The 12394-nt window shown below is 49.1% G+C and overlaps 1 protein-coding gene across 2 annotated transcripts in view; it reads left to right on the forward strand.

Annotated features, from left to right (window-relative positions):
* LAMA3 (laminin subunit alpha 3) overlaps positions 1 to 12394 on the forward strand; it is a 1348901-nt gene that overhangs the window by 917385 nt on the left and 419122 nt on the right. For both annotated transcript variants that reach the window (XM_069620910.1, XM_069620909.1), the window contains exon 36: positions 1032 to 1176. In XM_069620910.1, coding sequence (XP_069477011.1) covers positions 1032 to 1176 — 145 coding nt within the window. The remainder of the gene's footprint in view (positions 1 to 1031; positions 1177 to 12394) is intronic.

Consider the following 12394-nt stretch of genomic DNA (forward strand, 5'->3'; position numbering starts at 1 on the left):
GTTCAGGAAGCTCTGTTTTCCAGCACTTTATTGTCCTGGACACTATATTAAGCAGTACCTGTAATCGCTGTTAGCAGTATGATTCTGGAAGATAACATGCAACATAACAAACATGAAATATCCAAGTGACAAAGCTTTCCGGGCGGTAGAATGCCAGTAAATGAGGAACACGTTCAGGAAGCTCTGCTTTCCAGCACTTTATTGTCCTGGACACTATATTAAGCAGTACCTGTAATGGCTGTTAGCAGTATGATTCTGGATGATAACATGCAACATAACAAACATGAAATATCCAAGTGGCAAAGCATTCCGGGCGGAAGAATGCCAGTAAATGAAGTAGACGTTCAGGAAGCTCTGTTTTCTAGACCTTTTGCTCTGTTTCCAAGCTCTCTTCCCTATGGAATACCGACATCTATTATCAAACATATTTTGTTATCGGGCATCCTGATTGCGCAAGGGTGATGGAGGAAAAATGTCCAATATTGACTGAAGATTTCATGAGAGCTTTACAATTGTCAGTACATTTTGGAAAATGTTTAGTCACAAAGTGGCTGGTTCTTAGCAAGTCACATGTCCATACAAATCCCTGAGGTATATCTCATAGCTGATAAGATTACCAGGGTTGGACTGGAGGCCTGTTCTATAAATGTGTATAAAATCACCAGGACACAGGTTAATCCAAGCTGTCTGACTTATTGGTATTCTTTAAAGTTGACAAAATAAATACGATAATCAATCATTGTTCAGCTATAAAGGTCAGAAAGCACGTGATGATGCTTCAAGTGAAGCCATTGAAGGTCAAGGGTCATGTAAGGTCAATTCCCCTACCGTATGATTTTTAAGAATGTAGATTTATAGTATGTCTGTTGAGTTGAGATTTATTTAAAAAGGCTTCGGGAAGTAAAAAAGGGAATGTGGTTGATTCCGAGTATCAGCGTATGCTTTTCGAAATGTTGGCCATTGCCTGGCTGTATGCTAACTTTTCACATACGGGTCACATCCAACCCCTGTCTTTCTTTTCATTGATAAAGGTGTAAGCCAAGAGTGACCGGCAGACAGTGCGACCGCTGTGCACCCGGCTATTTCTCTTTTCCAGTCTGTGCCGCCTGCGACTGCAACACCGATGGGACTCAACAACATGTCTGCGACCCTCAGACAGGAGCCTGTCTCTGCAAGGTCAGATACAGTCAACATTGTACTCTGAATGCTATTGCCATGTTGTATTATTTTTTGCAACCACGAAACTATGAAAAGCAGAGCATATAGAAAGCAAAACGTCTTTCTACTGTGCACCCGGCCTTAATAAGACTCTGCGTCATATTGCTACTCATGTTCATGTGCTATATTACTTGTTTTGCTACCGTGCACCCGGTGTTAATAAGACGCAGCGTCATATTGCTCCTCATGTTCCTGTGCTATATTTCTCATTTTGCTACCGTGCACCCGGTGTTAATAAGACTCAGCATCATATTGCTCCTCATGTTGCTATGCTATATTGCTCGTTTTGCTACCGTGCACCCGGTCTTAAAGGAGAGTTCCGGGACTTTTTTTTTATTGTCCCTACGGTTCGGCCATGTGTTTTTAAGCATAACTCGGTAGATCGTAGAAAACTTTCCTATGGACCTTACCCGACTTTTCGTCCATTAACGCACTCGAAATCAGCCGCCATTTTCTGATAATCCTATCATTTCCCCCCATCGACCTGGCTCACCTGCTTTTGCGGCACTAAATCAAATCCCCCGCCCCTGAGCCTGACATCAGCAGACGCGTACCGCCCATTTCCCAACGCCAAAGCACGTTTCGTGTCAACAATCGCTGCGCCTCAGCTAATGAAGTGTCGCCATGGAAATGGCAGGACGCCTCTTTCCTCAATAAGTATAAACACACCGTTTCACAACACACAGCAGCAGATTTTCGATTCCATTCCTCTCTCTGTGTTACTTTGAGTATTCTGTGACTCGTTTCTGTGCTCTGGTCAGCTACCTTCGCCGCTTCTAGGCCTTGTGAACACCTGTAAATTATTTTACTTTCTTTACCACACAATGGCTACAATAATGCCGTATATGTACGAGCCCGAGTACACCGAGGAAGAACTACTGGAAAGGCAAGCACGCGAAAACGATGGGGATTCGGACGGCAGTTGGGAGGACCAGTCAACGAATGAAGAGCCTGGACCATGTCGCATGGACGGCGTCTCCACCTGGTGCACGTGCAATCGGTGCGAGCTAATGCCAACTGAGGAGGAGAACTGCTGCTGCCGTGAAAATTCCGGGTGCTTGGCCTACATTTCAGAAGGCGAGCCAAGTCCGCAATGCATCACCGAGCTGCCAGAGTTCAGGGAAGCCTGCCTCTCACGGACCGTGTTGAGGATGATGATGGTGCTTATGCACGAACTTTGCGGCACTGTTCGTCCGCGTAATCCGAGTAACGAGTAAGTATACTCTGGTTTTGATGTCAGTGATGCCACTACTATGTCATGGTCGTCTCCCACATATAAAATTACATCTACATATCATTCGAATGCATGTAAACTGGTTCCATATTGTGCATTTTCTAGATAGAATTTTTTTCAAAGCAGAATGACATTTTTTACCTGAATAGACAGTGATAAGAAAGTTTTGTCATTTTAATACAGTTTGCATCTTTCATTTTCACAGGTGGTACAGGCTGGTGGCCTATCGTTGCTTCACTTGGTGGCTTCACGGGAGGCTCGGACACCGCGTTCGGAGAGTAATACCTGCCTGTGCGGTACTTGCCATTAGACAACATTTCCCCAGCGACAGTGGACAATACCGCGGATTTTCCCTGGATGTGCTGCAACCGGATCTTTACAATGTGTAATGTTTATTATTTATGTTCAATTGAAATTAAGATCTAAAATAAAACCCAACATATATTTTAACAATGGTTGTTTGGATTTTTTAAATGAATCTAGTGTGTCTCCATTGAATAGTCTTCCTGTGCCTTGTCTTGTCACACCACATGTCTCCGGCCAGCATCCTGCAGCCTGCCTCTTACATGCAGTTAGATGGCCTCTCCTTGGTGAGGCCCTGCGGCAAACGAGTCTTGTCTGCACGACCACCGCCCCAATCCACCCCCCGGCCCTATCAAAGGCAGTTCGCACCGGGGTACTTGCGCTGGCAAGTGGAGCTGTCAGGGAGCGATAAAGGCCAAGAGGTGCCAAAGACCATGTACACTTCAAAGTGGTCTATAGAGCATGGGTTGTTGTTCCCATGTCTACCTCCAGACCCCGTGTCTCCTGCCAAGCATCCCCCCTCACGCTGGACGGCCCCCTGCAAACCGCATAATGCCACGACATATACACGTCATTCATTCACAAACACACCCCTGTTTCGAATTCTTTATAACCCACTTCATATTTCTAATGAGAACTACTTTGCGCTTTGCTAGTCAACCCGTGAAGGTGCTGGTTATCTGCTCTTCGTCTCTGTGAACTTCCGTGACCACTTCGAGGAAACTCGTCAGTTTGCAACCTGTGAACTGCTCCCTGTTCTACGACAAGAAACTACTCTGATCCCTGCATCTAACTGTTTGTTCGTCAAGGTAAGGCCATGTACCATAATCATTTTGCGTGCAATTTCTTTTCGTTCAAGACAGTACATGCAAGTAACTAGTCACATGTTCTGAGTTTAGTCAAATTATTTTTCAATTTTTTTAAAGTTATTCAAATACTTATCCGCATGTGAATAACGTGTATAGTTCCAAGAACCAAAACGAACCTTGCATTGAACCTTTTATGTGTCATTTAATTTTTTAACACATTGGTATTCATAGAGAATTGTTGATCTTTACTTTTCAGAATTTTCCACAATGCCTGCCTGTTCCATTGGCGGTTGCCCTTCGAAGACCCATAATAAATCTGAAGGTATTATAATGCATGTTTTCCCTAAGACAATAGATCAGATAAGAGAATGGGTCCGATATTGCGGATATCCACCGTCTGAGCTTGAAAGTAGAATCCTAGAAGTCTTTGCGGACAAGAGGGGTGATCGATACCGCATCTGCAGCAGGCACTTTAGCTCAGACATGTACTCCACATCATTGCTAATAAAGAAGAACACACCGCGAGCGAGGCGAAAATTGCTCTCAACCGCTATTCCCACTCTATTCGTCCACATCCCTCCACTGGTGAGTCAAGTTTATGTATTTATCTCTCGGCCTTGCGGTAGTGTGTAGCATTAGCTAACAATAATTTCCCCATTTATGTATCCACTCAATATGAAGGCGGAAGATTCTCCATCCGTGTCGTTATTGCAGTCATCAGCCACTTCAAGCGCCTATCGGGTAATCTTACTTGGCTATTCTGCCACTGACTTGTTTTAGGCATGTAAATCAATAGTTTTAATTTATCGTGTAATTATTTTACCTAATGGTACACCCTTGTACTCGTCCTCTAGTCTTTGTTTTCAGTTATAATTATTGTTTTTTTTTTTAAAATGTATTTTATTTTATAACGACCACACAGTGTAACAGAACATAAATAGAACACATCAAGCCACAACAAAGGCCAAACAACAAATATGAAAAAGAAAAAAAAGAAAAAACAGAACGAAATTAACTTAACAATCCCCTTCCCTCCCCCCTATGAGCCTGTAGGGTGTCCACCATCATTGTCCGTTCCGTGTGGTGGGGTTCCGTCGCTCTCAGATCCAGCCGAGGTCGACCCGTACTAAACAGTTCAGCCAATAGCACCTTCCATGCCGTGAGGGAGCTCACCTCTTCCTCCCCTCCCGCCCTGCTGGCCTCCCACCATGCTGTCGTCTCGGCGGCAGCCCATTTCTGGAGGTCACGCCACCATACCTCCACCCGTGGCCTCTGACAATTCTTCCATCCCATGGCTATTCTGCGTTTGGCAAGTGTATAAGCCAAATCTTTAAGCTTCTCCACGTGCCGAAGCTTGCGCGCCCTGGGGTACCCTCCAAGCAAACAGGCCCAGGCCGAATCTATCCTAAGTACAATGCCCCTCCCTGCCAGCTTCTGCGCCACTTCACCCCAATAGGTTGCAATCACAGGGCAGGCCCAGAACATGTGAATCATATCAGCGTTCTCTGTGTTACACTTAGGACACGCCTGGCGTCCAGCGTCTCGAAATCTGGAAATTCTCAGGGGGGTCATGTATGCCCTATGCGTGATATATAGTTGTATCTGTTTAAACCTGGCATTCCTCGATACTTTTTTGTGGTACCCCAGGGCGCGCTCCCACTGCCCATCCGCCATCGGGGCCCCCATCTCTGTTTCCCATTCCAACCTCAGGTACCCCAAATCCTTCCCAACCTTTGTCATCAGCATCTCGTACAGCCTGGAGACCTCATGCCCGCCCTCGGATGCGTCATACATGATCTCCAGCGTCGCATCCGGCTCGTCGGCCAATACGGTCTCGGGCCAAGTGCTCCGGACCTCTCCGACCACTCTGTGGAACGTCATGTATTGCCCCGCATGCAGCCCCGCCCCCGCCTCCAGATCTGCGAACTCCGCCAAGGCCCCCTCCTGCCAAATGTCCCCCAAAGTGACCAGCCCCACTGACTCCCAGTATGTTCGCAGGATAGCCCTAAGCTGTCCGTCTCCCCCTGCCAAGGCCACCAGCGGCAGCTGCGGCATGCACGGCAGGGGATCTCCCATCATCCGGCAGGCTCTTCGCCACATGTTCCTGCCCAACGCTAGCATCTTAGGACGCCCCCTCATCCATGTGCTGGATACCCAAATAATCTCTCGCAGGTAGAAGGGGGAGCAGTCCTTTCCCAACAGTCTATGTTCCTGGGTTTCGTCGTCCGAAAGCCACTTGGCCACGTACTGCAGCTGCGCTGCCACGTAGTAGGCCTCAAAGTTCGGCAGCCTCACGCCGCCTTTCTCATAAGCCTTCTGCAATTTCCACAATGCGACCCTGTTACGGGTGCCCTGCCATAAGAAATCTCTACATACCCCATGTAGTCTAGCAAAAAACCCCTTGGGTATCATGTATGGAATGTTATTGAAATAATGCAGCAGCCTAGGTAGCACGACCATCTTAAGCATGGCACCCCGGCCCATCATCGCCAAGGGTAGTTTCTCCCAAAACCTCATGCACTTCTCAATCCTCCCCACTGCCAATTCAGTATTGTGCCTGTGTTCCTCCCCGGTCGTGTGATATACGTCTATGCCAAGGTACCGAAAGGTGCTTGTCGCCCATGGGATTCGCAATACTGGCAACCTCTCAGCCGGTATCCCCACATAGCCGCCCAGCGGGAACAGAGTGGATTTCCGAGGGTTGACCGCTATACCAGAAAGCCAAGCAAACCTCTCCATCACCTCCAAGACATATTGCAAGTTCTCTTCAGGGTATTGGAGGTACAACAGCATATCGTCGGCATACAGGGATATCAGATGGCTCTCCCCCCCCACCTCTATGCCCACCGGGTCATACTGTTGCCGAAGGTAAATTGCCAAGGGCTCAAGGGCCAGGATGTACAACATTGGGGACCAAGGACATCCCTGCCTGGTGCCTCTACCTAACTGCCACCTGTCCGACACTACTGCCCCCGTACGAACTCTGGCTAGAGGCGCGCTATATAATAATTCGGCCCACCTCCTGTACCCTGGCCCCATTCCGAAGTGATCCAGTGCCGCCAACAGCCACGGCCAACGAACAGAGTCGAACGCCTTGACCGCATCCAGCGCCACTATCGCCATTTCGCCGTCTTTGCTACATCCCCATTCGACCACTCTGTGTAGGCGTCTGTGGTTGTGGGTAATATTCCTGTCCGGGACATAGCCCGTCTGGTCAGGGTGAATCAGCTTGCCTATCACTCTCCTCATTCTAGCCGCCAAGACAGCTGTTAGGATCTTGCTGTCCTGGTTCAGCATTGACAAGGGTCGATAGGAGCCACAACCGTGTCCCGGTGTATTGTGCTTGGGGAGTGGCACTATGACCGCTTCCCTGAGCGATTCTGGTAGCTGTCCCAGCTCAAACGCCTCATTAAACATGTCCAGCATGGGTGGGAGTACCTCCTCCCCATACACCTTATAAAACTCGCTGGGGAACCCGTCCGCCCCCGGGGCCTTGCAAGTGGGCAGCTGTCGCACTATTTCTCTGAGCTCTTCCAGAGTGATCGGAGCATCCATCTCCTCTCGCTCTACATCGCTGATTCTGGGCAGGCCTATATCCCCGAGTACTTCATCTATCTCCTCTCGGCTCCCCCCTTCCCGATCTTCATACAATGTTTGGTAGTATTCTGCGAATGCCCCATTTACCCCTTCTTGCGTATCGATCTCCGCACCCCCTTCAGTGATGACCGATCGGATCGGAGCCCTAGGGGTTTCGCTCTTGTATAGCCAAGCGAGGAGCCTGCCTGTCTTGTCCCCACCCGCATGCAACCTCTCAATGTACTTCGTATAATTCAGGTTACAAAGTCTGTCCCAATGCCCAGAGCACCGCTGCTGCAGCTCAGTAACTACTTCCACATCGGTCCCACCCTTCTCCAATTCTTTTTCCAGCTCGATCTCGGCCTCTCGCAGGTCGGTCAGGATTCCGCCCATTAATCCCTTGGACTTCGCGATAGCAACTCCCCTCATCACCACCTTAAAAGCCTCCCACAAAGTACCAGCCGATTTGACACTCCCTGTGTTCGATTCAAAGTACGCGACTATCTCCTCCCTCATGTCCTCCTTGAATACCGGATCCCGTAGCGCTTCCGCCCGAAGGCGCCATGTTGGAATCCGTGCACGTGGGGGGCGCAGCCGCCAATGCATGATTAGGGGCGAGTGGTCCGAGAGGACCCTCGCCCTGTAGTCAATCTGTTCACACTCCGTAAGAATGTCTGGAGTGGCAAAAAAGTAGTCGAGCCTCGTGTGCAGTTGGTGCGGAGCCGAATAGTGCGAATACTGCCTCCCACCCGGGTGTCTCGCTCTCCACACGTCCACCAGGCCTAGATCCGCTAGCAGCGACTGCAACACCTTGGCCGCTGGGCTGGGCCTAACCATTTTGTCATCCGACCTGTCCTCCCTGGGGTTAAGCACACAATTAAAGTCTCCACCCCAGATTACTGTGCTCCCCATCCCTTCACCGAGTCTCGCGCACAGTGTCTTGAAGTAAGTCGCTGTGTCCTGGTTGGGCGCATAAGTGTTTATGATACAGACAACTCTACCTTCCACAATCCCCCGAACCATGGCCAGCCGCCCGTCCGACTCCACAACCTCCCCCAAGAGCTTGAACGGGACATGTGGTGCAACCCAAACCAGCACACCCCTGGCATACGCAGAGAATGTGGATCCAACCACTGTCCCCCTCCATTTTCTCCGCACCATTTCAAGTTTATCCCGTGTCAAATGCGTCTCCTGTAACAAGGCCACGTCTATCCTCTGCCTCTTCAAATACAACATGACCTTATTACGCTTCAGGTAGCTATTCAACCCTCTAACATTCCATGTCAATACCTTAAGGTCTCCCATGATTTATCCGTAGCTCCCACTTCCCCCTCTGGTCTGATCGCCTCCCCCCAGTCCCGACTACATCCCTTCTCAGTTTCTTCCCCAGGCTCACATAACAACTAACACCCCCCACCCCCCTAACCCAACCAACCGCCCAGCTCCATCCCTGGATCTCAGGCATCCCCGTGTTCGGTTCTCTACGGAAGCCCCCGCAGAGAACCCGACAGGGTGTCACACCCCACACAGTGACTAACCTAACCACACACTGGGGTACGAATAAAACGGCCCTCGGTTGCCCCCTACACATTTATATCCGCGCTCGCGGACCATGTTCGAAACAGTTAAAAAATGCATCCCCATCACAAAGTGGCAAAGACTATATTCCAGTCCAAATGTTCAAAGTCCGCCAGGCCCACTGTTTCACTTAGCTCTCCCTGCTCCGTCCGCCATCTGCTCATCAGGCTCCTGAGGGCAGTTCTGCGCATCGAGCCATTCCATGGCCTCCTCCGGGGTGTCGAAAAACAGCGTCTTAGCCTTGAAGAAGACCTTAAGTTTGGCTGGGTAGAGTAACATATACTTGAAACCGGCCGTCCGCAGGCGCCTTTTGACCGCCCCAAAGTTCATCCGACTGCGCTGCACTTGTAGAGTGTAGTCGGGGTAAGCAGAGATGGTTGCCTCCCCTCGCCGTATGGTGCCCCCTTTACGAAAATGTTCCAGAATCTTCTCCCGGTCTTTGTAGTTGAGGATCTTGGCGATCACGGGCCTAGGCGGATTACCCGGCGGTGGCCTTCTGATCAGGGCCCTGTGTGCCCTCTCCACTGCAAATCCCTGCGTTAGGGCACCTCCGGTGATCTCCTGCAGCAGCAAAGTCTCAATAAAATCTGTGGGGTTCTGGCCCTCAGCTCCCTCCGGTAGGCCCACAATACGGATGTTGTTTCTGCGGGCCCGACCTTCTGCCTCTTCAGCCCTGCTTTCCAGGTTGCCTACCCTCTGCACCAGGGCATGGATCTCTCGTTTGTGCGCGGTGCATTCCGCCACAGTCGGGCCCATCTCCTTCTCCAGGGTCTCTGTGCGCTCGGCCAGGGTTCGCACATCTTGCCTCAGGAGGTTCACGTCCTCCTGTACCGCCCCGACCTGAAGTTCCATCGCAGTTTTCAATTCGGCCACCGCAAGTTGGAGTTTGGTCTCCCATGTCGCCTTCAGATCTGCGATCGCCGCCAGGACCTCCTGGTTCGTTCCTCCTGCGGCCATCTCCTTGGGCTGGGCCTTTTCTTTGCTCCTGGTCCCCTCGGTGCCAGGCGATGTCTTGGCAAATTCGTCGAGCGTGGGCTGTTTATTCTTCGCCCTCAGGAGCTTGCTCGTCATATCTTCGATCAGGAGCGTCCCTTCGATCTCGCTTAGGCCCCAAGCCTGGGGGCACTATGTCCCCCCGTCGCCACACAGTTTCGGCTACCTCCAGTCAAGCTTGCTTTCGCTGGATCGCGCTGAACGTGAACTGAGGGAGTCGCCTCCAGAATCCGGTCCCCGATCCTTTGTCCCAACATCAAGCGGCGGCAGCCATTTTGTCTGCCGGCGAAGCTCCGGCCCAAAAACTTCACGCGGCTCCTGGGGACACAAGCGCTGCACAATCCCGTATGAAAATGCATCCACATGTGCAGCCGAGCTTCGCATTTACAGTCATCACCGTCTATGCCACATCGTAGCGGCCGTTGCGCGGATTCAGCCGGATAATGTTCGGATCAGCGGGAGCTCCCGTTCAGGCACGTCCTTTCACATGGCGTCCAAGCCACGCCCCCAGTTATAATTATTGTTATCCAAAATAATGCAAGTACTGTCTTTCAGGGAGATGCTGAGGAGTCCAACGTATTGACGACTACCGTTGATGTCACTCAGATGCTCGAGGTACGTTTCAGGACAGTTCCATCGATGGAGATCATCAGATCTTGCATTCTTGTAGCGTGATTGTTACACACAATGTTTCTTTCGTTTTTAGCCATTGATATGTCCTTCTGTCGTCGCCCTCCTATGTGTCTTCTTTTTTCAATATTGTGTTCATTACTAATGAAAGTCCTATGTTTCGGGGAGTCGATGGAGCATTAGTCCAAGAAGAAGGGGGAGCGTGCAGTTACGGGTCGGCGCAACAGCTTGCAGAAGTGTGCACCGCAGTTACATCGTCCCTTGATGTTCTTATGCATTTCGAGGTATGGATACTGACAGTTCGATCAAGCGAAATCATATGACGTGATTACATCCGCTATACTTCCTTCTTTATTAACGCAAGTACTATGTTTCAGGGAGATGACGGAGCTTCTTCTACAAGAACATCACCCCTAGTAGTTGATGCAGATCTCTGGGTGGTGACACTTCCAACGATCGAGCAAATCGAATCATATTTACATATCCATTATTTATTTTAGACAACTGATCGTTTGTGCAGGTCTATTTAGATGAGCCGTTCACGCCTGCACAAAGTTTCTGTTCTTTTTATCAAAATAGAAAACCATACTAATGCAATTACTGTGTTTCAGGGAGTCACTGAAGCATCATCTTCAATAATATCATCAATGGAAGTCTATGAGGAGCCCGAGGTATGGATCTTGACAGTTCCATCTAACTAGATCAACAATGCGTGAATAATTGTCATTTGAATGTTCTACACAAAGCGTTCATTCGTGTTTTGCTATCGAGATGTACGTGGGTATTGGTCCCCAAGTACATTTTGTGTTTTCGATATTATTATACATACTAATGAAAGTTCTATGTTTCAGGGAGTCGATGGAGCGTCAGTGCGTGATGGATGTGCTTATCAGGAAAATATAGTCGTTGCAGCGCAAGAGGAAGTGGAGACATGCACACACGAGTCGGAGCAACAGCGTCCTGATGTTGAAGTTCGAGGCAAGAAAGTTTCAAAGAAAAGAAAGCAAAAGAAGGTTAGTGTCCTGGTCACTATATTATGTTGTTTTTCACTGTTAATAGTTCAATACTGTAAGTTGTGTTTAAACTGAACATCCCTTTTCCAATCTGTCCTCTAGTTGCGAGTGGGTGTACGAACTAGATCTACACAGACAGTGAAGCGAACGAGAGATGTTGCTTGTCAAACCTTTTGGCAGGGACTTGAGACTGGAGATGCATCGTGCCAATGGGAAGAATATGAAGTGATTGACAACTGAGCTATACCACCACCAGCCATTGATAGTGAATGTCCTCCTGGTAGTTCGGATGCAGTCGGAGATCAATTCACAGAATCCACACCCGCGAAAACTAAGACCGCGAGAAAGTTGAAGAAATTGTTTTATTCACCCATCGCCGGAGAAGGAACAGATGTTGCAATGGAAGAGAATGAAGTGGACGACAATGAAACACCATCAATATCACTGAACATAGCGGAAGACGATATCAGAGATTCTACCTTTCATGTGAGTGACATGTCCTCAACGTTACAGGCCGAACCAGCTGGGATGCAGAGTGACAGTTTAAGGAAAGAGGCCAAATTCATTGTATTCGATAGTTGTTTGATTGATATTATTATTCGGATGAAATGTGGGCATTCGGTTGGTGGGGAAGTATGTGGGGAGCCATTGATTAATGTGACTCGTGCAATTCGAGGCACTAACCTTAAAATACATGCCACCTGTACAAAATATCATCCTTTCTCATGGTCTGCACAACCTATGCTGGGACAACTGCCAGCAGGCAATCTACTTTGTGCAGCGGCTGCACTTTTTAGTGGTTCAAGTTTAAAAAAACTAGAGTCTTTCTTTCAGTTTGTGGGAATCCATTTCATTGCGAAAACTCAGTTCTACAAATACCAAACCGATTATCTATTTCCAGCCATTAGCGAAGCTTGGAGAATGGAAAAAATGTCTATTGATAGTACATTCGCGGGCAAACGGTTCAGGCTAGCCGGTGATGGACAGTGCGACAGCCCAGGATTTTCAGCCAAGTACTGCACCTACCACTTTCAGGACAT

Source organism: Ambystoma mexicanum, chromosome 5q (genome assembly GCF_040938575.1).
Source record: "Ambystoma mexicanum isolate Mex_15411 chromosome 5q, UKY_AmexF1_1, whole genome shotgun sequence".
NCBI lineage: Eukaryota > Metazoa > Chordata > Amphibia > Caudata > Ambystomatidae > Ambystoma > Ambystoma mexicanum.